At 39.6% G+C, this 25283-nt stretch overlaps 1 protein-coding gene across 1 annotated transcript in view; it reads left to right on the plus strand.

Moving 5' to 3' along the window:
• The window catches only part of zgc:172282 (leucine-rich repeat and fibronectin type III domain-containing protein 1-like protein), a 135149-nt gene extending 112839 nt beyond the window's left edge, over window positions 1–22310 (plus strand). Inside the window, exons 8-9 of the mRNA XM_033977052.2 lie at window positions 7991–8631; window positions 22050–22310. Coding sequence (XP_033832943.1) covers window positions 7991–8631; window positions 22050–22057 — 649 coding nt within the window. The 3' untranslated portion in view covers window positions 22058–22310. The remainder of the gene's footprint in view (window positions 1–7990; window positions 8632–22049) is intronic.
• The last annotated feature ends 2973 nt before the right edge of the window (window positions 22311–25283 follow it).

Below are 25283 nucleotides of genomic sequence, written 5' to 3' on the forward strand. Positions count from 1 at the left end.
GCATCACCGTCTGGCTTGTTTTTTTTTCAGGAATGTTATTTCCACCTGTTCACAAATCCAAACCACCTCCAGCCAGTAGAGGTCACCAAACCAGGTTAATTAAAAAAACAAAAAACAAACAAACAAAAAACACATCTAGAGCTGGACAATTTTGGAGAAGAAGACGATCGAAATCTGACAGTGATTAGATTTGCGATTTATGTTTATATTTGGATTCTGCGAACTGTAAACAACTCCAACTGCTAACAACAACTAGAATGCTAACAGCGCACTACTGGTTCTTGAACAATACAATTTAGTGATATTTTGTTCTATACCGAGGAAATTCTGATAGGTCTTATCGTTTAATACATGCTAGATGGAACAATATTTTCTGGGGGTTAGTATTTATTGTGGTTACTTTTTCTTTGCAGTAGCGGAATATTTTTGGAATATGACAAGATTTGAGCTGTAGAAAGTTTTATAAATAACTTCTATGACTCATTATAGATACAAATTGATTACTAAAGTATTGCATTGTGTTATTTAGTTACTTAAGCTCATTTAGTATAGTTTTTTGAAGAATAATTTTGCTATATGCAGGGCCGGCCCAGCCTATACGCAAACTAAGCAGCTGCTTGGGGCCCGGGGCCACTAGAGGGCCCTCAAGAGCTCATGCATTTATACTGAAAATAATATATTTCACGTTTTATTGGGCACAGGGTTTGTTTGTTTACAGCAGCCTAAATATCCCTCTTAAACAATTACATTTGTTTTATATCGATAGCAGCAAAATATTTACTGCTGTGAAGATTTGTTTTTGAGTCGGGCAGAGGTGAGGGCAGCTATGTGTTTACACTAGCGCAAGGACCCTTTATAATGTAAATTTTAACCCATTGTTGCCAACTGGGACACATTAAAATCCACCAAAAACGAAGAAAAAATGTCTAAATTTTCTTCGGACTATGGTCATATAAATACAAATACAAATGGTCAAGGTGATGAGAGCAGAGTCATAATGTTGTCAAATATGAATCACCAATATCTGAGCCAGGAGGCATCCACTGTCAGGGGCCCCAGAGACAAATTCCCCTTAGGGCCCCCTGAAAACTAGGACAGGCCCTGGCTATATGGTTTGGTTTCAATATTTTCATTTATCGTCCATATTTACTTCAGCAACATATCACACCTCAAAATGTGTTATCGTGACAGGCTTGCATTCTGTCTCTAAACGATTGCAGCCATTACGATTTGAAAATTGCTCCAAGTCAAATTGCGATTTCGATTCATTTGCTATATCTACTCACCCTTATCTTTAACCCACATCCTAACTATGCACATCACGGCTGAAGTTCTTGTGCCTTTTAGCTTCGCCTCGGGCCAGTTTTGGTTTCCTGGTTTGAGCCCAATTCAGAACACAGCGCGCCAGCAGGGGACACTCCAGGAGATTATCCATGTGATTCTCTCTAGATGTGCCCTCCGTGACAAGCACAGGAGAAACAGCATTTGAAGGCACAGCTGATGGTTAAGAGAGATTATCCCGATCTTGTGAGGACTTCTTGGATGCAGTCGGAGCCAGTCTGCCTTGGATGTGATTGATCCAAAGCAGATCCATAATAGCATAATTGATATTTATGACATGCCATCTGCCCAGGACTCATCAGGAAGAGTTGCGTGTAGACCGTATAGATTAACGCAGTGACTTGAGACCCTATAAGACCACAGATAACAAGCAGAGCATGATGGAATTCACATTAAAATCGGTCTCAGAATCTGTCAATATTTGCACAAATTTACAAGTTAATTGAACAGCAAGAATGTGGTCTGATGAAGAAATGCCTAGAACATATTTGGAAGATATGGAAAAAATACGAAATATAAATAAGTATGATATAATAAGGTGTGGAGATTCCCCAATAAGCATGAGTCTATTGATTTAATGCATGTAAATTCAAATGACTGTGGTCTAATGGAATGATACAGATTCCTCATATGCCTCATATTATAGGTGTCAATCAAATATATCACGTGAATTTTGAATTTTCTAGATTTGTTTGAACAGAATAGCACTGCAAAAATGACTGCACCTCTACTCACATTACATTTCAAATTTCAAACTCGATTTTGATTTCGATACCACAATAAGTACAAGACCGCCATGTATGTAGAGTCCCGATAAAGCTCAAATTCATTCTAAAACTATTCAGAAAAGGTCCAATTTTGTCCTATTCACGTGATTTTGTATCTAGTTTTGGGTATCTAGTTTTGATAGTGGTTTTAGTATCAATATCTCACTTACAAAGGTAACAGCACCCTTCACTATATGCACTTTAAATTGCACATACACTTTAATAGCACACTGCACTTGGAACATTATTTGCACTTATAAAAAGGCAAATGCACACTAAGGATTTTAAAATATGTATTTAACTTGTCTGGTCTGTTCTTTTACCCAGTTTTAGGTCTGGAGACACTGTGGCACTTTGATTGAAGTTGCGTGTCCTGGAGGGAAACGCTGAATTAATTAATGTTAACTGATAATTAATAAAGTAATTGAATTGGATATGTGCAGTATTAGTGCAATGCTTGTTTTAGAACGTTTTTAAGTGTTTGTGTGTTTTGCAATTTGTAGTGTTTTAAGAATGCTGTGTCGTTGTGTCCAGAAGAGGTCCCCTTTGAAAAGGTTCTGGGGCAGGACCAAGGCAGGGAATGCGTGGGGGAGGAATGTTGGGCATTTTAAAAGTTTTATGGGTTTTAAGTATATCTGGTGTTTGTTTTTAGGGTTTATGGTTATCTAGATGTATAAAGTTAATTTGGTTTATGGATTTATTTGGTATTATGGAACACCCATTTTAAATAACACTAGTTTTATCCAGTTAGTGGGACAGTATAAAAGGCGCCTGATACAACACACCATATTCTGCTGCTGGAGGATACACTGCTCGTCAAACCTCCGCGCACTTTGCTAAATGATTGAAAAAGAAAAAAATGCTAGACCACGCCAATGCTGCTGTCATCTGTCTCACATCCTACTTCTAAACGCCAGCCTACGTCACACTCACTTTCAATTATTTTTGAAAAGAAGCTACAGTATGTATGGTCATGCGTTATATTTACAATGCAAAACATATTGTTGTGAGCTGTGCGTTCTATTTTATTGCATTTCATTTCACAGCCAAACCTTTTCAAACATAAGGAGACAGTAGACAGAGTTGGTGCTTCTTGCCAAGATATGCGCGCGTGTTCTTGGAGAAGGTTCAATACCATCGATGAGCGCTGGCACTGAGACCGCTCCGGCCAATAGTCTGCCCACTGCCCCTCCCAACCACTTCCCTTCCATCCTGCTCTCTCTCTCTCTCTGAAATACTGCCGCTAGCCTGCTGTCTCTGTGCATACAGAGGTGGGACTATTTATGTGAATGCAATGGTACAAAGTCTCGCGGTCCATGTGGGAGTCGCTGAATGAAATTGAAAGAAAATGTATTGCAGGTGACAAAAAGATAGGGCTGACTAATATAACTACACAGAGGAGGCAATGTTGTTTACCTGGTGGAATTTCCCCCAGGATAGAGGTGGCAAAGGCAATACACAGCTCTAGTATCCTACCCCGGGAGACATTGAGATTACAGGTGACATGTTAAGAATTAAGAATGTGTTTAATCGGATAGAGATTACTTCTGGAGCAGTAAGGGAGGGGGTGTTCTAGATATGTGTCAGATTACTGCAGAGCTTAAATGAATCCCATGTCTATAGGGAAATAAGGACCGATGTGGGGGTCTTATGCCATACGCTGCACTAAGTGGATATATATACAGCGTGTGCATGTTTCATCCTATATGGGACGTACTTAGTAGTAGTAAAAGGTACAGGGCGTATAAACTGAGGAACAAAGTGATTACAGACACATCTATAAAACAAAATGGCTGAGCAGAATTTGTCTTGCTTTGGTGCAGATACCTATATAATAAGTATATCCGCTGCGTGCTGTCTGCGTCTAATTATACATACTTTCATTGTCCGATAATCAGGAAGTGTGTCTTAGCATGTTAATTGTTGTTAGCTGTGACAGAAAAAACTCCATACTGGTCTCTAAAAGTTGTGAAGAATGCTTATAAACTCATCAAGGTGAATAATTAGCATGATCTGAATGCCTAAAGAAACTGAGGAATAACTTTGGACCATTGCCAACCGTTTAAATTGAACTAGTTCTGACTTTTTCTTTTTTGAGAGTAAAAATAAGGTACAGCGCGGTTAAGGGGATGCTCATAGTTTTGTTTAGAATGTGTCACTTGGCGTACAAATGCATTACAGTTAGTTTGTTGTATCCATAGACTGTTTATATAAATGGAAATTGAGCACGGGCACACTTCCAGCTCCATCAATTCTGGCTCCAATTTACTTTATATTGAAAAATTGTCACCCCTCTCTCTGTAACTGCTGCTGTCAGGTTTGTCATTTTGGTCTTAAAATGCTCATATTAACCCGCTTGTATATGATCCTGGTATTTTTATTTCGTTATTGTATCTGTAAATCAAGATATGAACTAAACCAACAGACGAATCAGGCGTCTTCTTTTCCCGAGATCTTTCCCGCTAGCGTTACCAACGGGTTTGATTGACAGCGTTACTAAGTGCCAGCAGTGTGGGGGCATGAAGAAGTGTTAAAATCATCAGCATCGCTCTGGATTGGCTCTTTGGTTGCTATGATACTCGTGATCGGAATTCCAAATATGTAACTCAGCTTCATATTCGGCCAACTGCAACTGCTAGCCTCGATAAGCTTCATTTGACTGGAGTTGAACGCTACGGGTGATGTCACACTCACTTAGTCGACTTAGTTTACAGTTAATATGCTGATAGTCATTCTATTGCCTGATCTGTTTAGGTGGACAGTTATTCTTCATTTATTATTATACCTATATATCAAGTAAACCCATGTTTCAGCATTTAGTCAATCACTTGTAAATGTGAGCGTGTATATTGTGTGTATCCATAGAGACATACAGTGATATATCTGCAGTACATGGATAAAAAAGCAATAGGAAGGCTTGTTGGTGTATGACACTGGTGCTGCTGTGGCGCCGTGCAGTGGGACAGGAGCACAGAAAGGGCTGCTCTTGGGCGGGTTTGTGTTGGCAGGAGCTGTGCACGAGCTGGCCTGTTTCTGATTCAACCCTGTGCCAAGCCCTGACAGCAGGCCCACTGTGCAATGTCACCTACAGCACTGAGCCATGTAGTGAAGCACAGTGAAAACATCATTCACACGCTGCGCTATAAGGAGGGAATAAAAGGTGTTTATAGCATTTTTTTTGTTTTTTTTATTTTTGTGTATTTATTTTGCACTTATGTAACATTTAACGATGAAAAGGACTCTATAGATAAAAAGTAGTGGCATCTCGTGGGCTGGGGGTGTGGGCTGGGGGCTTACAATGAGCTAATGTTTTATTATTGAACAGGTCAAACAAATGAATGAGTGAGTATAGTTGTGAAGTTAAAACTAGTTTTGACATTCAGTTTCAGGGTTGAGTCTCCATTCTTTTATTTATTCCTTTTCCTTTCCTGTCTACTTTTTTCCTCTTTTTTTCTCCCTTTCCTTTCTTTCCTCTCCTTTTTTTCTTTTTTCCCCTTCTTTATGATGTTTTTCATTCCTGTGTGATTTTTTTTTCCCTTAATTTTTTCCCAATACGGATTTACCATGAATGTTCCTAATTGGCTAATTCACCTGTTAATCACAGTCATTTGAAAACAGAGATTCACAGGTGACCAGACTCACATCTTCATAAAATATTGAAGAAGTGTGCGTTCTGGATCCCAGGCAAAAAAAAAAGTAGCTGAAGGAAGGCAAACCAAAAAGGGTTATATTAAAGCCTCCACCGTATAAATACATACAATTAAGCATCATAGCCATGCATTAAGTAACAGGGTGCACGATGTTATGATGACACTTCACGTTTGTCATACATTTTTATAAGACTATAGGAGTAAGTAACGTAAAGTAGTAATTTAGGTACTAGTAATCGTAGTAAAGGCAGCAGGGGCAAGTAGAATTTTTACAAGAGGTGGGAGATAAGATGAAAAATTAATAATATCACAACTGTTGCCTGCACTTTCGCTCAACTGCCCGTAGCAAAGGAAAGTTGAATCCTGTCAGCTGAAAAAGTGATGAGGGGCGAAACATTCACTCGAAAAACTTTTAAAAACTTTATAAAACTTTTGTCCAGATTTCAGCCTTCTGTTGCAATCACCATAGTAGTTTGAAGGTATGCAGACTTAGCATTGTTGTAGAAAGAATTGATTCATTTATCATCACAACGAGACGTGAACCCTCGAGACATTGGGATAGTATTGTCCAGTGTAGTGTTGTAGAGAGCATTATACCTCTGAGGATGTAAGGGCCAAGAAAACAAGGACCGAGCTAGAAGTGTATATTGATTATTGAGAGTTGAAGGCATAGTTTGCAGTTTTGTGGTTAATTTCACAGTCCATTTGTATTCTGTCCGATACTTGAATCTCAACCAAGACCTTTACAGACACATTATAGCTACTTTTGATGGATTGCCACACTATCATCTGAATATAGTCATTGAGATATAATCCAAAAGCTATGGACATATGTTATTTTTTGTCAATATGGCCCATCCCTCACTGGGACTTACCAGATTTGCTTTTTGGAGCTCACTTAGTCACCAGTAGAAATTCGTCTGAAAGTCGACTTGTTCTCAAAGCTATCTGTGCCACATGACCTTTTATAAATGTCACGGCAGTAAATATGTTTCCTCACTTTGTTTTGAAAGTTATGACAAATAATTCACTGTTTACCACCATTGTATCAGCACCATAGACTGTATAAAAAAGTGGACTAAGTCAATGTGAGGGACGAATTTGGAGATGAGTTCCATATTTGGAATTCTGATCGCGATTATCATAGGAACCAATGAGCCAATCCGGAGCGAGGCTGTTGAAGGTAACGCCCCTTCCCGCCCACACTGCTAGTTTAGTAGGGAGCAGGCACTTAGCAACGCTGTCAATCAAACCTGTTGCTAAGGCTAACAGCTAACAAGAGTGACCTCGAGGAAAGAAAGCGCCTGATTTGTCTGTTATTAATGTTATAAATGCCATATCTTGAATCACGGACACAACAGCGAAAATAAAAACAGCAGGATCATGTAAAGCAGGTTAATATGAACATTTTAAGACCAAAATAATGAGGCTCACTGCAGCAGTTACAGAGAGAGGCGCGACAATTTTATAATGTAAAGTGTAAATGGAGCTGGAAGCGTGCCCATGATCACTATTTGGAACGCGACAGCTAGTGTGTTAGCTGTGTTCATTTATATATAGTCTATAATCAGCACTCAAACACATGTTCTTACACAGTATTCACTTGTTCTGAAAATATGCACGAGATTTAAACAATTCTCTTATTACTCATGTGACTGTATTTGACTAAGTTTATGTAAAAAGTTTCATAAAATGTCCCCACGAATGCAATTATTCACACACATTGAATAACACCGCAGTAGTGATTAATCTGACAGCCCCGTACATGTATATAATGTGTGATTTTTGTTCAGCGCCTTCATATAGTGAGCGTTGTTAGAATTTGGCGCTTACAACCTCCTGTACAAGTTTGATCAGTGAAGAAAATAATCCACATATTTCTTCATTTTGTCCCTGTTAGTGGCAGGGGCATAACAATAGTGTTGTCCTTCAAAGAGAAATTGGTGCTTTTCAAACACGGGTAAGCAAATGGATTGTGGTAATCATGTTCAAGGAATGAACACGAGGGATTTGGAAAGAGGTGGTGTGTGTGTGGTCTGAGGAATGCCCTGCCTCTTTGCTTCAATTTGAGACTCATAACATGACAAAGAATACATAGTGCATGGTAATTTGTAGCTCGGGGAATGGATATCAGATAGTATAAATGCATTTGAAGGTGATGTGGACGATTGCGCTTCACTTAGACTTGAGCACTGGCACTGATATTGTGTTTTTCTGTTCTTGTCTTTACAGAATGATTCCATCCACAACCAACGACTTCCTTGTTCGTGACCTGGCGCCTGGGCGGAGCTACGACCTGTGCGTTTTGGCGGTGTTTGATGATGTGGTCACCTCCCTCACCGCCACTCGCCCTTTGGGATGTCTGTCCTTTAACACCGACACAGAGTTCAGCCAGTGCCAGGCCATCCACAGCCACTTCCTAGGAGGAACTATGATCATTATTATTGGTGGAATCATTGTGGCATCTGTTCTGGTTTTTATAATTATCCTAATGATACGTTACAAAGTGTACAGCCATGGGACGGGCCACGGGAAAGCCGCCATTTCTGCGGCCGCACCAAGAACACAGAGCAACGGGCAAGGAGGACAGGTACAGGTCCTCCCTCAATCTGCGTCCAAAGTGACTGATGGTCAAGAGGACCAAGGGCTGGGGCCGTCCCGAGCCGTGTCGCCTAGCAACACCCTCAGAGACACTGTTGCTCTGGTGGAGGAGGAGAGCACGAGCCAGAACATTATGTCTAGGACTGACTCTTTGGCCAGTGAAGAACTGCTCTCGCCTACTAAGGCCCGCTTCACCTCCCGAGTGGCCATCGAGATGAAGAACAGACCACCATCTGTCGCCAAAGAAGCAACCTCCCCTAAGGAACTGGCAGGTAGATTTAGACCGCAGGTGGGAGAAAGACATTAGGACGGCAGCTGAGCAGGGACGGGCGAAATTAAAGAGGTGCAAGACTGACGAATGCTAGGGACATAGATAGCACTGGCAGGCAGGGACAAGTGGAAGCAAAAAAACAATCAGAGATAAAGGAGGATGTTAGATAAGGTGCAATTGAGACTATGAAATGGAGTGAGAGAATAATGCCGTGCGTGCTTGAGTGTGAACGACTGAACCCGATGACATCCTTGTGGACCTTTGCCAGCTCGGAGCTTTAATCAAAAGTTTTAATTAAACTTTGATCAATGATGGATCAGGTGTTTAGGCCAAAGAGCAAACCTTATTGAAGAAATGACTTATTAAAATATATCGAAGCCTTCATCCGTCATTAGAAAGTGAAAATTATGGCTTATCGCAGTTGCATACTTTGTAGACCTTGCTTGCCTCCAAGAGTTACAAATGTCTTTTCTTTCTGCACAATCCATTATCTTGCATTAAGTCTGCTGGAGATACTTAGAGTTGAGTCAGACACAGAGCGCTTGTTAGCTATTTAGAATGACACAAGCTGAGTGCTACAGTGTAAAAGAGGTAACGTTTTAGCTTTACAACAAAAGATAGGTTCAAAACACTCCAACTTTCACATTAACGAGAAAAAGTTTTTGTACTTGTTAAACTTACCGGGGCTACTTTGGAAACAATGCATTTTTAGGAGACATTTTTATCCCCTTGTATATGCTGCAATCAAATTTTTATATTTGGTAGACTTGTGCGTTTGTATGTTGGATGATAGGATTTAATCATTGGAGTGATCGACCTTAATGAAAACAAAATTATATATACATGGCCTCCATAGTACTATGTCTTAGCTTTATTCCATGTAAATTGTGCCCCTTGAGCCATTGCCATGCCACTCTGCTCAGCAACCTCTACATTCAGATGGATTATAATTAAACCCAATGGGTACATAAACATATTCCAATATTATAATATGGGAAGCATGCCTGTAGTACATGAAGTAATGTCTTTTGCCACAAGGCACAACCGAAAGTCCAAGAAACCCAGTAACCCCAACTGAAATGAATCTTTAACTTCCTTCAACCAATTAGATTTACAAGTAAGTAGGTATGGAAGAAATCATTTTGTGTATGTTTCGGCACTATGTAACTATTCAGGAGATTCATATGTGATTGTTTTTCCTGGAATATATAACCTGCATTAACTATGGATTTTTTTTCTGTTCAAAAATACCTCAAAAACATACATTCTTACTTTGTGCGCTGTCACTCCTCCACAGATCTGTCTTGTAACGTCCATCGAGATAGATAAGTTTAACGTAGTACTGCGTGACATCTCCATGGAGACAAGCAGGTAGCAGGTATCCACTAGAAAACACTGCAGATTTCTTTGTCTAGCCATTTTTAAACCAATTTCTCAAACAGGCAATGACATTTAAAACGAGATCTGTGTTTTTCATTACGCACCAAAGGCCAATATTCACAAAGCAAACAAATATAGATTAGTAAAACATGCAGTCATTTTTGTTCCCAGTACTTACTTACGTTTTACGCTTACATTCAATACCCAACTCTAGTCCAAACCACACGCATCCAGGGACATGTACTGCTTCTTTTGGAGGTCAGGCTTTCTGTAATAGGTCTACTTCAGCGCACTTCCCCTTTAACATTAATCCACTCTGCAAACTGGGTTTTCATTAGAATGTATAAAAACCCCAGACACTATTTCACATGAGTGGCTTAAATAGCTGATTCACAATGCTTTATCAGCGCTCCGTTACATCGTTCAAATGGCCTTTGCGAATGGGTTGAAATTAGGTGCCATTGAGCCATGCACTGATAGCAGTAAGAGGAGGGGGATCTGCGGAGGGCTCAGGCTAGCTTAGGAGGTTCAGCCAGAGTTCCACCCCTGCCAACTCTAGACGAAGCCTGGAATGACATTTATTACACTGTTACAAAGCCAGCTAGGATTTTTATTGGATCAAATTACACTACAGGGGATGTTAATTGGTTTGAAGTAATGCATTTTGGGTTTTTAGGTCATGTTCTCAGTAGCTGGAAAGTGTTGCCAGTGAAAGATGCCTTCCATTGCGGCTGCTAAATCTGGGGTCTGGTTTAGTATTTGAGAACATTGAGAACACATACGAGCAAATGTGTCACGGTACGGCATTAAATTTATGTATCTATATGGAGACGAGTCGGTGCTACAGTTAAGTTAAAGGTGAGAACTATGGAAATTCAGAGCTTTTAACCATGTTATCATTGTTTCCGCTCAGCATTTAATCACCTGAGTTTGAGTTTGGAGTGATTCGTGCAATCTTTTTATCGTTTTCACCGTCTCTGATACACTCCCGCTGATCTTTCTCCAATCGTTCTCCAATTTTATCTTCTTAATCAGTGACACGTGTAGGATTCGGCAGCATCGCATAGCCATTTTGGTACAAATGAAAAAAAAAAAAAGATGTGCAGCAATCCATCGGAGGTGTCGATTCTTTGTTGCGATGACGTTTACGGTGACGTCAGCTTCCATTGGGCACCGCAGTTTTCTAATGCGTAAATCAACGGACTTGTTTCTCTGATTAAGTTGTTTTAGAGGAATATTGGGATTTAAAAAGTCCAAATTATAACATAACGATCCACAGATATCATAGATTATAGATTAAAGATTACTAGATTATAATAGGTGTTCCTTATGCCTTCTAACTACACAATAATTTGCAGCCCCTGTTCCTAGTTAGGCTTTTAAAAGGTGTTAGTAAAAAAGGAAACAGTTTATAAAAGGCATAAAACATGAAAAGTCCAAACATCCCAGGGCAGTTTAGTGTTGATTTTCCCTAAGACAGCTCAGTAAATTCAGTTTTGTCGAGAAAACAAATAAACTGCCCCAAAGTGCTGCATGTGTTGAATAATTCTGGATACACACACATGATCAAATAAAAAAAAATATTAAAAAAATCGAAAAGAACCCATCCCATTTCTGAGATATATAAAATAGATATCACAGAAATGTCTAATTCAGCGTGATTTAATTAGGTTTAATGCCAGACTATGGAAAGCATTAACATCTTTAGTACAGAAAGGTTAGTTGAATTAATATTGTATGTGGGCCTATATGTGGACTCAATTAGCACAAGATTATAAGAACTACTTCTCCTAATACTGTCTCTACTACTAACCCTGCCATAACTAGTAGCAGCACTTACCATAGAGCTAATTTGGCACATCGGGAGCTGTATAACTGAGAGACGACCGTATTCTGTTAAATGAGGCCTCTGTAGAAAAGGGAATGCTCATTAGTTGTGTGAAAGGTTAGATTTTGGTAGACATAAATCTTGCTTGAAATGTGTTTTTGTACCAACACTATAGAATACATTGTGAACTTGCCTGTTTTTCCCTATAGGCATAGTTAACTGTTGTAACCTCACATAACCTTGAACCAAAGTCTATCCAAAGAGCCCGAGTCGCAGTGTAATTACGATTTTGAGTTCCACCGGAAGAAACAAGTTGCCACTAGTTGTGTACTGTTGTTTGTACTTTGATTTCCAGGAGCGATGGCACTTTGAGGCCAAGCCGCAAAGACACAACTACAGTGTGCACAGCATGCTGGGGTTACAGCGGTTGGAGTTGTAGCCTGTGATGTGTTTTACTGGGTGGTGCATTGCAGAGAAAGGCAACATTGATCTGATCAGAGAGAGGCAAGTCGCCGCGAAAACAAAGCGCCCGAGGAACGAGGAGCGACTGGCAGAAAGACGCTCACAGAAAGCCCCATTAAAGACGAGCACTTCAACCGCGACCTCACCTGAAACTACTCTCTGTCAGTGTGTGTAATGTGGACAGATGAGTGGCATGTTTTGTTAGTGTACGCAGTTATTGGACGAAGTTAGAATATTGATTACAATTTAAACGGCATGCAAATTTACACAGGTTTGGTAAGCAACTTTCTGGTGTCTACCACTTTCTTTGATCGGATCTGTTTTTATTTGCCTAGAATGTTCAACTGTATGTTTTAAAATCTATGGCATCTGGCATTTATTAAACTAAATGCATCTTTATTGCAAAAAACAACAACAAACTTAGTTAAATTCAGTGTTGTCACCTCCTTGTTGATGCAATTCTGTGGAAAATTCATAGACTGTATAAAGAAGTGGACTAAGTGTGACGTGACCTATAGTGTTTCGCTCCAGTCAAATGAAGCTCATCGAAGCTAGCGGTTGTAGTGCTGCATTTGGAGCTGATTTCCATATTTGTAACTCCGACCGTGAGTATCTTAGCAACCAAAGAGCCAATCTGGAGCGAGATTGTTGAATGTAACGCCCCTCCTCTGGTTTAGCAGGGAGCGGGCACTTAGCAACGCTGTCAATCAAACCTGTTGCTAACGCTAATAGGAGCGACCTCTGGGAAGGAAGTCGCCTGATTTGTCTGTTATTAGTGGTCATATGTTGATTTAAAGTCACAATAGTGAAAGAAAAACACCAGGATCATGTAGAGCGGGTTAATACGAACATTTTAAGACCAAAATGGCTGACTGCAGCAGTTACAGAGAGAGGTGCGACAGTTTTTCAATGTCAAGTGAATTGGAGCGCCCAATGTGGAACACGGCGACTAGTGCATTAGATATGTCCATTTATATATACAGTCTATGGTAAAATTCCACATAAAACAATAGCATCTCCATAGTGGTTAGGCTTCAGCCCCTTTACCCGAAAACTCAGTGTGCCTTCAACTTACTGTAGGTTTATACAAGGACATAATCATTAAAATATGTAGAAAGTTTGATCTAAACCAGTCTCAAAGTTACAATTAGGTCTAAACACTACAGCTGCCAAAATCGTAAAGCAGAAAATAAAACGCAAGATTATGAAAAAGTGAAGTGAAATGTTTGTAAGCTACTGGCCAAAAACAACTCTTATGTTAACAGAATATCATCTATCTGTGTTATATTATTAGCATTTAGAGGTTTTTTTTTTCACTGATATGTGTGAAATGGTTCTGTTCTTTGAGCACGTCTGAACCTTCCCTGTTGAAATATATTATCACAGATCTATTCAAGTGACGCAAACTGCAGAAATTTCATAACAAGTCTCTATTATATTGCCCTTTAGATGCCCATGTAGTCATTTTTCACATTATTTTTGAAGAACCAAAGAAAATACTTTACACAGGGTTTATCGACTTTTCCATTGTGACATTGAAATAGTGCTTGAGCCTAAACTCAATTTTTGTGTCATTTGACGGTATGTTTAAATGATATGTATAGTATATATCAGAAATAATCAACCTAAAGATGTACTATATCATTTTCCTGTTGGAGAGTTGGCTACATACTGTATGTTTGTCTCCATGGCGATGTTATTGATTTGGAATATTTGACATTATAACATTAAACCGATCTATGTCGCTACAAACATCTAGATAATGATCCCTTACTGTTATGCTATACTGCCTCTCCACAGATCCAACGCGTAACATGACCCTGTAATCGCTGCTAAGATAACAATGCAGACACTCCGGCAGAAAATGTTACGTAGTACATCTTTAAAGGTCCTATATTACACACGAGATGGATTCTTGTGAGCTTTAAGTCATGTTATAATGTTATTACGTCATCAAAAACATACCCGGAGTTGTGTTTTGTTTCATTCAGACATATTTGAGTAACACTTTATCATTAGTCTGTCTACATCTCCAAAGCTCAAAATGCTCAGTTCCACCTTGTGATGTCACGAAGCACTATTTTTCAATTTAACGGCTACCTATGAGCTTTAGTTCAGTAGAGATTGGCAATTCCAGGTCTGAAATCATCCAAATGATTCTCATGAAGGTGCGTGGAGTTTAAAAACACACCGGAGCACTTCCTGTATTACAACATGACATCACAAGGTGGAACAGAGCGTTTTCCATTTGATAGAAGACCTCAGCCTAAATATGCAGGATTTAGGAGTTAAACACGTGGATGAAACAGAATGCAACTCCAGGTCTGTTTGTGATGAGGAAACGACATAACATAGATCAGAAAACAGCGTAACACGGACCCTTTAACTATCTGAAAACAGCCATGTTCAAAGGTTATTTTTAATATTATGAACCTACCACCTCAGGGAAAACGACTTAAACCGCATCATATCCCGTCTGTTCACGACAATGCCAGCGTCCAGATTAGCAGTGACATGGCCGCCCGTAGCCAGCGGTCAGTCGCGTCCCCGTAGGTTTTGCACGTACATTTGCACGTTTTGAAAAGCAAGGCCCCCCCCCGAGCTGTATTCACATGTTCTTATCAGATTAGGACAGCGCTATTGCAAAGATGTGTCTCGTGTACAGCTGTGTGTGTGGCCGCAAAATGACCCCATATCCTGTCTGTCCTCTGCGGAGATTCATCTATCACGCCTCTTCCTCGTGTCACCCAACATGGCCGACGCTATTCTTCACCCTCGTCTTCCTCTCACAACTCCTTACCATCAGCTTTTTTCACTATTTTTCATACACTGTTCTGGCACTGCGCTGCGTTCATGTGGGTTCGCGTGGCAATGGTGTGTGACAGTAGGGCTGCACGATATCCGAAGAGCGATGTGGTAACTAGAACTGATATAAATGATGGGTTTGGAGGAGTTTTAAGTAAACTAAGATGCGTGTCGTATTAAAATGCAGTACTGTGACAGGAGCGGGTCATTTCAGTGTGATTTCGAAGTGTCTTGCCCAAATGTCATGACGTACAACTTGCTCGACTATAAAATTTTAACCGACAACCCTCTGGTCTAAGGGCAACTGCAAACTGGGGCACGCTATTTACACTCAATCAATACAAAGAAACAAAGAAACAACAGATCAGTAATGGAAGAAGTACTCAATGTTGTTAAGTAAAATAATAGTATTAAAGTACCTGTTTAAAAATGTACATAAAGACTAAAAAGTAAAAGTATTTCACACATTTCGAGGTTTTATAAGGCTTCAAATGTAGTGTTTTTGATACAGATTTGAGCTGAGTTTTCAACAGAAACAACTGAATCGATCGTTTTTTGGGGTTTTTTCTACCCATTTTTATCTGTATATTTGTGTATGAAAAATAAACCAAATAAACCAGACTTTTCAGCAGATCTCAAACAGTAATAAAAAAATAAAATAAAATACTTTTAACTTTTCAGTCCTGTTAAAAAATGTAGTGTAGTAGAGAGTACAGATGCCTGCTCTCAAATGTAGTCAAGTAAAAGTAAAAAGTATCCACCTATACCTAAAATCTATACTTAAGTACTGTACTTTACTACTTTTACTTTGTTATCTTCCACTATTGCAAGAGATTCGCTAAAGATGCTCCATTTAACTTCAAAAGTAGGGTCTCCATGGAGATATTATTGTTTTGCCAAGAATGTTCCACAGTATGGCGTTAAACTTATCTCAACGCAGCCACGCAGATGACCCCGACAGGCTGAGTTAAATGTCAGATCTGTAGAGAGGCGAGCCCGCTGAACAGATGTCTTGCAAGATATCAGCAAAGTTACATAGTCCGTCTTTAAAGTTTAAAAAAAACAGATTCAAGTTGGAGATAGTATGGTCCACTTGTCTGTCAGATAAACATAGCCTGAAAACCAAAACTTTTTGATATATATTGCGCAGCCCTGTGTGTTTGTGTGTTTCATATTGCTTCTTGTCATGTCTCCACTCTCACGAATTGTTTTTTGGCTTTCCCCTCCCTCTCCGTCTCCCTCTCTCTGTCTGCCTTTCTCTCTCTCTGTCTCTCTCTCACCTCCCTGTCTTTCCGGACGCCTCCAGCAGCAGACAGCAGACGTCCTCGTAGTGTGGAGTGGAGGGCCTATAAGATCTGAAGCTCACTAGACCACAAAACTTCACTCTCAAAGTAATGACTGGCACTTAAACTTAAGTCTCCCTTCCCGAGATGCCTCCCCCTTTTCCTGCTGTCCAGTCCTTAATCCCTCCTGGCCCCCAATCCTCTGAATCCTCCTCTGAACTCTCTATCAAAGTCCTTTTCCTATTTCACCCAAATTAAATACAAAAATCAGATGTAACATAAAGTTCTCAAGTATCGGTTAGTGTCATAGTTCTGTTGCTTGGCGAGTCAGTCCCTGCTTTCTGTTTGAATCGTAAAAACTTTAACCACTGCCATTCATTTACCGTTTGTGTCTCTCAAAATCTTTCTTATATTCTTGTGTCTTATTTGATCTCAGTTACATAAGATTTAAGGCTGCGGTCAGAGCGTGTGATCTTGGCTGGCCTGGAAAATCATTTTGCATAAGATAGATAAGATAAGACAGGATAAAAAGAAGATAAGATAGATGTTTTCTGTGAAGATACAATACTTTTGCAGCCGTTAGTGCATACAGTACATCTACAGTATATGCAGTAAGCAGGTAAACAAGACTTGTGTTTAAGTTCATAATGGAAACATGGTCTATGCTGTCTTACTGTTTTATAGGAAATCTAAAAATATCTAAAAAAAAAAAGCTTGATTTTAGTTCCAGGTTCAAGTTAAATCACATTTTTTTATTTAAAATCTCAAATCTTGGCTACTTTCCCATGTGTCTGATTGCGATCTCCTCCTGGTCCCAGTATCTCCCAGACCAGCTTGAGACTGCACATTCTACATCATTTTATTTGGGTGAATGAATCCTTAAATCCCTCTTACTTCCCTGTTATTTTCCGGACAATAAGTCGCTCTGGAGTATAAGTCGCATCAGCCAAAAAAATGCATAGTAATGAAGAAAAAAACGTATATAAGTCGCGCTGGACTATAAGTCGCATTTTTGGGGGAAATTTATTTTACAAAATCTGAGCCCAAGAACAGACATTTTATCTTTAAATGCAAGTTATAATAATAAAATAGACAGGCTAGAACAGGCTGAATAGCAGTACAGCGCACTAACTTAACACATTCATATGTATTCAGCTACATGAAGCATAGACAATGACCTGAATACATGTCTGGTATGTTAACGTAAGATATTAACAGTTAATCAGATAACTAAAGGATAAGAAAACAAGCTAACGAGTTTACTCTTGACCACTAAATCCATTGAATTCTTCATCCTTGGCGTCGCTTCTGAACAACTTCGCCAACTTTGGAGGAAGTTCTGTTTTCTGCTTTCCGCTTCGCTCTTCTGCGTGGCTGTCATCAGACTCAGCAGAATACGATTTTCTCTTTAATCTCTTAAATTACCGTAATGTTGAAATTTTCAGTGGTACAGGAGTAGTAGATGCAGGTTGTCAGTGTGATAAATAACGAAGATGTGAATTTATATACTCAGCTGCGACTTATATTCCACATAAGTCGCGCCCCTTATAGTCTGGAAAATACGGTAATCGTCCTGCATTTAGTGAAGTACTCTACCCCTTTGCGCTCCTGCTGCTCGTATCTCTTTACCCACATTGTTTACCTGATGAGCCCTCCCTCTCCTCCCCTCTCGTCCTGATCCATCTTCCCACCTCTTTGTCTGGACCATCTCCGCCTCCGTTCCCTGTCCTCCGTCCATCTGGTCTGCCCTCTCAGACATATCTTATCACATGTGGTTTACGGCTCTTCTGTTCCGCGCACATCTCCTCCCATCCCTCAGCTCTGTGCTTTGGATTGATGGTGAGGGAGAACAGTGTAGCGTTATGGAGGGTACACAGCGTTCTTATAGTGACATCATAAACGCCGACGCTGGATAAAGATGCGAAGATGCTGCTTGCAAAAAAAAGTCACATGAAAAAAAGTTGCATGAGCTGAAATGACTTGGGGTGGTTTGGAATATTTGTCTTGATTTGACTTAAACTTGGTTGAAATGTTATAGTGCGAGTATTTCAGGATAGTTTTAATATTTTTTTAAATGTAATTATCTTTCCATGTTTTTTTGTTTTCTTTTTACTTAATTAGTTGACCTATAAGTGCAATTTATAATTTACTTTGAATAAAAAACAATTTGAAATACCTTAAAGATTCACTGCGGATGTAACTTTTGTCTCCTTGCAGTTGTTATTGCTTTGCTTGGAATATTTCACAGTATGGCATTAAACTTCAATCTAGTATTTATTCAGTTAGGGGTGTTTTTATTGCTTTAAGGTCCCATATTACGCAAAATGGACTTTTGAGAGCTTTAAGCCATGTTATAATCTTAAACATACCTGGAGTTGTGTTTTGTTTCATTTACACGTTTGAGTGATCTTTTATTATTAGTCTGTCTTCATCTCCATAGCTCAAAATGCTCTGTTCCACCTTGTGATGTCATGAAGTGGTAGTTTTGAAGCGGTAGTTTTTAAGTTAACAGCTACCTTTTACTTTTAGTTCAGTAAAGATTGACAGTACCAGGTCTGAAATCATCCAAGTGATTCTAGTTAAGGTGTATGAAGTTTAAAAACACAGTGGAGCACTGCGTGACATCACAAGGTGGAACAGAGTGTTTTCAGTTTGAGAAAATAACTCAGGATTTGTGTGTTAAACATGTGTGAACGAAACAAAACACAACTCCAGGTATATTTTTGATGAGGAAACAACATTATAACAGATCAGAAAATCATGTAATATGGGCCCTTTACAAAAAAAAACAAAAAAAACTTGTAAAACCTGTACTCTTATATTAAACGAATTCGCCTCTCCAAAGATCTGACCTGGAGATCTGGAGACATCACATGCTTATCTTCAAGGAGACTGACAAGTTAAATGCCATACTGTGGAACATTGGCACTGCAATAACATCTCAGCGAGACAAGCCCCACAAAGCTACACAGTGCAACTTTAAAATAGATCCTAAAACCCAATTAACTATAATCGCACCGCTAAGAAAAGCACTTTTGACAAACATTTCACATCTCAGCTCCATTTCTTATCCAACAAAATACCGCTGTTGTCTCGTCCTCATTTTTGTTAAAGTTCCGGTCCTGCACATCCCTGACAAATACGAGCCAATTTGGAGGAGGTAAAAGTTTGAAATATGGCTTTAACTTGGGCTTTTTAAACACCATAGCAAAGAAGCGATAATAGCAGCAATTAAGGGAACCTGGGTAGAGCGTCATGCTTTGTAAGGCAGCAGGATGCCGGGGGAAGTTTCACTGTAGTTGGCATTTAATGACGAAAAAGGCTGCAGTCTAAATGGTGAGATCCAGTGGCACAGCTGTCAAGGCAAGCTGACATTTCAAGCCTCCAGAGTTCCATATTGTTGCATCGTGTTTGTTCTGCCTTTTAACAGACAGAAAAACACAGAGGATATAGCGTAATGGGTAATGTGTATTGGGTGTAGCTTAAAGGGCCCATGTTACGCTGTTTTCTGATCTATGTTCTAATGTTTTTTTCATCACAAACTTAACTGGAGTTGTGTTTTGTTTCATTCACACATGATTAACGCACAAACCCTGCATTTTTAGGCTCTTCTCTCAAACAAAAAACACTACGTTCCACCTTGTGATGTCATGTGGTAATACAGGAAGCTCACCACTGTGTTTTTAAAGTACACACACCTTCACTAGAATTGTTTGGATAATTTCAGCCTTGGAATTGCCAATCTCTACTGAACTAATGGTAAAAAGTAGCTGTTAACTTGAAATGTACCACTTCATGACATCACAAGGTGGAACAAAGCATTTTGAGCTTTGGAGGTGCAGACCGACTAATTAAAAAGGATTACTCAAACATGTGACACAACTCCAGATATGTTTTTGAGGAGGTAACAACATTATAACATGGCTTAAAGCTCACAAGAGTTATTTTTTGCGTGTTATAGGGCCTTTAAATAATATAAACATAAAAAAGTTTCATTAAGTGCATTGTTTGCGGGGGCGTAAAAGCATTCTAAATACTGCAACCTGGGACCAAAAATACTGTGTCAGTTTCAAATATCTTGTTTCTTGAGATAAAGTGATGCATCTCAGACATCTTACCACAGGATAAAGCATTGTCCCCCGCAAATTACTAATACGTTACCAATGGAACCAAGTTATTTTACATGGTTAATGTTATAAGTAAGCATGGTTGGTTGCTAGAACTGTACCGTAAAATGCTGATAAAACTTCACAAATGATTACAGTACAATACCATAAAAGTATAAACCGATATATTGAACTGGTAATATTTTAGGCAGGCATGGTTGGTTTTACATCTGTACTGTAAAATGTAGATACACAGTAAAACGTCACATAATTTTACCGTATAGAAGCATAAAACTATGAAATATGTACAGTTGTTACTATACTATTGGCAGGTATGGTTGGTTGCCAGAATGAAATTACTGTGAAACTGTGATACGCAGTGGAATAAGGTGCGTTTTTTTAAAGTTTATAAAGTTTTATATTGCCGCCACACACAGATGCTTTTACTTTGTTAGATCAATACGTTTGTTTAGCTTCTGTTAATATTGCCTTTCATAAAATCACAAAAACAGCTACACCTGCTATCAGCACGACAAAGAAATAACACCAGAAGCAGCTGTGGCATCCGTCAGTCAATGTAACGTTATTGCATTGTCATGGATGTTCCACAGTATAGCATTAGCTTATCCAGTTTGTTCCTGTGAGTGGGGTTGCCTCTGCTCAGATCTGACTTGTGATTTGGCCCCATGGTGCTAGCGACTTGTAACCATGGAGATAGATATGTTTAAGGCATAGACTGTATACAAAAATGGACATGGCTAACCTGATAGCCGCCATGTTCCTGATAAAAAGTGATCAAGGGTGTGATTCCGATTCCAGCTCCATTGACTCTGGCTCCAACTCACTTAACATTGGAAAACTGTCGCCTCTCTTTCCGTAACTGCTGCAGTGAGCCTCATCATTTTGGTTTTAAAATGTTTGTATTAACCCGCTCTACATGATACTGGTCTTTTTATTTCCCAGTTGTGTCCATAAATCAAGATATGGACAATAATAACAGACAAATCAGGCACCGTCGTTCCCTGAAGTCGCTCCCGCTAGCGTTAGCAACAGGTTTGATTGACAGCATTGCTAAGCGCCTGCTCCTTGCTAAACCAGCGATGCGGGGGGAAAAACACGCGTTACCTTCAACAGCCTCGCTCCGGATTGGCTCTTTGGTTGCTATGATACTCACAGTCAGAATTCCTAATATGTAACATGACTCCAAATTCACCGCTGTAACCACTAGCGTCAATGAGCTTCATTTGACCGGAGTATGGGCGACGTCACACTCACCTAGTCCACGTCTTTATACAGGTTTAAGGTGACTTATGTGAAACCATGGAGACAAACAACTAGCTGACCTCTCACCAGAAAATGTACGCAATGCACCTTAAATTTATTACTTTAAAAGCCAATCTTCAAAGTGTAGCTATATATATACACCCCTTTCGAGATGGATGTTGACAGTCCATTGTCTAAAATCCTTCAAGTACAAGAGCTAACAATGTTGTCCTTATTTTCTCCTCAGCACCTTGTGACCTTCCACTTATTGCTGTCTGTTTTGTCTTCGCAGAGCCCTGATGTTGTTGTTCAAAATGGCGGACGTGGAGCGCACTCTGCACCACCAGGGACAGCCTAATGAAAAAGCCAGAAGAAAAAGAAAACACCCGGACTACCCATTCCTATGCCCCCTCTGTCACTCCCTTTTACTCCCCTCATTCTTTGTTTCTCTATAACACAGGCATATAGACCTTCACGCGGTTCTCAGAAGATTTGGAGGTTTTTATCACTTCACTCTGTTTAGGTGGACCAAGTTCTTTTCAAAGCAGTGGCACTTGCACAGTATATCCAAATATATGAAACGAAAACTTTTTTGTTGGAGAGATTGACAAAATGCATGGGATTTGAAAAAGTAATATGACGCATACATTTGCACTGGCTCAGCACGGGAACGCTGCTCCACGACGTCTGCCGATATACGGATTAACCTGGTAGACAAAACTGGAATCTCGAAAGCACAAGTAAAAGCAACGGAGCGGAACTTGTTTGAGCTTGAATTTGGACTATGTGAAATGAAACATGCTGACTTTTTGAACTGGACTGGTTTGGTATCAACTAGCAAAATCCTCTCTCCAAAGCCTTGGGATCTAAGGCTGGGATACCCCTGTGGATCGGTACTACAGGCCCACTTAAACAGGTGAGTGATCGAATGATGAGCTCATTAACCTCAATGAAAATGGAGCCAAGAGAAAAGGCAGTATTTCAGTGTCATCAATTAACATGACGTATTGTAACCCGCTAGCAATAACCTTGGCCGTCTACCAAAATTTGAGTTAAGTCTTGCCCCTTTGTTTAAGACCAACTTTGTCTATCTCCTCTTGCCCCGAGTGTTCTAAAACCTAATTAGGCCATGACTTTAACAACACCTTCTAATTGCTCTCTGTGAGACAGTAGCACCATGATCGACCATTTTGGATCTGTTGCACTAGACACTCTTGTTTTAGCGCCATTGCTAATTGTTTTTTAGCAGTTAGTTAAATCGATTTGCAGTTGTACCAATTGATACAGTGCTATACCTTAGAAGTGTTGGTTATTTAATGTCTCATGGTGCACTTTGAGCTCTTGCATATGCTTTTTTAACTACAAATGGCAAATAAACTAACCTAACCTAACTATAGTAAAAATCCATCCATCCATTTTCTTCCGCTTATCTGGGGTCGGTGGGGGCAGCAGTCTAAGCAGGGACTCCCAGACTTCCCTCACCCCAGACACATCCTCCAGCTCCTCCAGTGGAACCCCAAGGTGTTCCCAGGCCAGCAAAGAGACATAGTTCCTCCAGCGTGTCCTGGGTCTTCCCCGGGACCTCCTCCTGGTGGGACATGCCCGGAACACCTTCCTCTCGACGTGGAGGAGCAGTGACTCCACTCCGAGCTCCTCCCGTGTGACCGAGCTCCTCACCCTATCTCTAAGGGAGCGCCCAGCCACCCTCCAGAGGACACCCATTTCAGCCGCTTGTATCCACGATTTTGTCCTTTTGGTCATTACCCAGAGCTCATGATCATAGGTGAGGGTAGGAAGTAAAAATGATCTTTTATATATTTCACTGTTCACTTGTAGCCAGATTAATTATAGCACAGATATAAGTAGGAAAGTAGGATGACAAGAATGACTACGCACTAGCTAGGCCTACTTGTGCTACAAAGCGTCTCTTCTTGCTTTTGAAAGTGGCTAATAATGTAATTTGACTTAGCTGATCATAATTTGCAACTACACCTTTAGTACACTGAATACAGATTTGACAAAAAAAAAAAAAAAAATCTCCAACATCTGTCATGACTCTGAAGTCTTCGTCTCTCTCACTTCGTCTGAGTCACATGTGTCTTCCTGGTGCTAGAGTGAGACATTAACAGAACTAAGTTGAGAACTGAATAATATGGGTGAAGCTATTGCTGTGGTGGAAGAAGTACTCAATTTTCTTACGTAAGTAAAAGTACAGATACAGAGGCAAAAAAAAATACTCAAGTAAAAGTAAAAGCATCACACGAAAATATCTACTTGTGTTGAGTGTTAAAGTGTTGAAGTACCACTTAAAAATGTACTTACAGATGCAGATTTTGAGGTCTTATGAGGCTTCAAATAGTGATTTTGATACAGATTTGTGCAGAATTTTGTTCACCAACAATAATTGAACTGTTTTTATTTGTATATTTTTGTTGGGTCAAACTACGAACGTGTTAAAGATAAACCCCTCAGGCTTTTCACCAGGTCCAAAACAATAATAAAAAATACTTTCTTTTTAGTCCTGTCCAAAATGTAGTGGAGCAGAAAGTACATATACCAGCTCTCAAATGTAGTGAAGTAAAAGTAAACAGTCTCTACTTTAAAATGTACTTACGTTCCACCACCATAATGTCGCCTGCAGGAGGGATTGGAAAGGGGACTGGACTATCCCTTTAGTAACAGCGGCGGTTTGATACTTTTAACACAACTTATCCTGCACTTTCCACTCCCCAGTTTAATCCTAGTTTCACACATCTTAAAATATCGATTAAGTTCTGAGATTAAAATATATTTTCCGAAACATTTTCTTTCTTTTTTTATTAAAACAATGACACATATTTTATTTTGCATTCAGTAATGACAATAAATATGTATTTTTTATGGTATTGCTAGAGAAAAACATATAAATAAAGGTAAATAATTGCTTTGAGTATTATAATCCATAGCGACCAATCGTCACGTCACCTTTTTAGTCTGTAATCTGTAACCTTGAAAATAAGTTAACGTTGAAAATTGATGGATTGTGTGTTCTTATCATCCCAGCTACTATGTCCTTGTAAGGCTACCGTAGTTGATCAGAAGGTCTAAAAGGTTTTGATTAACAGAGTATTCAGTATTAACATGGCTGTATTCTACCGTTGTCCTCATGAAATTTCAACGTTGTACAAAATCCATCTAGTATTGCCTTCCAGGAATGTTATCTGAACTTTCTAAAAATGGTTGTGTTTGAGGTAATACACACCTCGTTTCTCTGTGTGTGTCCTCGCCAACGGTACAATTTTCTAAATCCGTGCGACGCCACATAAATACTGCATTTCCTGTTTGCTTGTGTCTTTGATGGCACCGCTTGGCCATCCTCTCCATTTAAAAGCATGAACAACAACAACATGAAAAATACACAAGTAAAATGCCAGTGTAAAAATAGAGGCGTTTAGTTGTGCGTAGAGTTCTATAGGTTGGTTGTGTTCAGAAGTTTTTAGTATAATATTTCAGGTTAGGTTTTTGTATAATATCTGCATTTTTATTT

The sequence above is a fragment of the Periophthalmus magnuspinnatus genome, chromosome 13 (genome assembly GCF_009829125.3).
Source record: "Periophthalmus magnuspinnatus isolate fPerMag1 chromosome 13, fPerMag1.2.pri, whole genome shotgun sequence".
Taxonomy (NCBI): domain Eukaryota; kingdom Metazoa; phylum Chordata; class Actinopteri; order Gobiiformes; family Gobiidae; genus Periophthalmus; species Periophthalmus magnuspinnatus.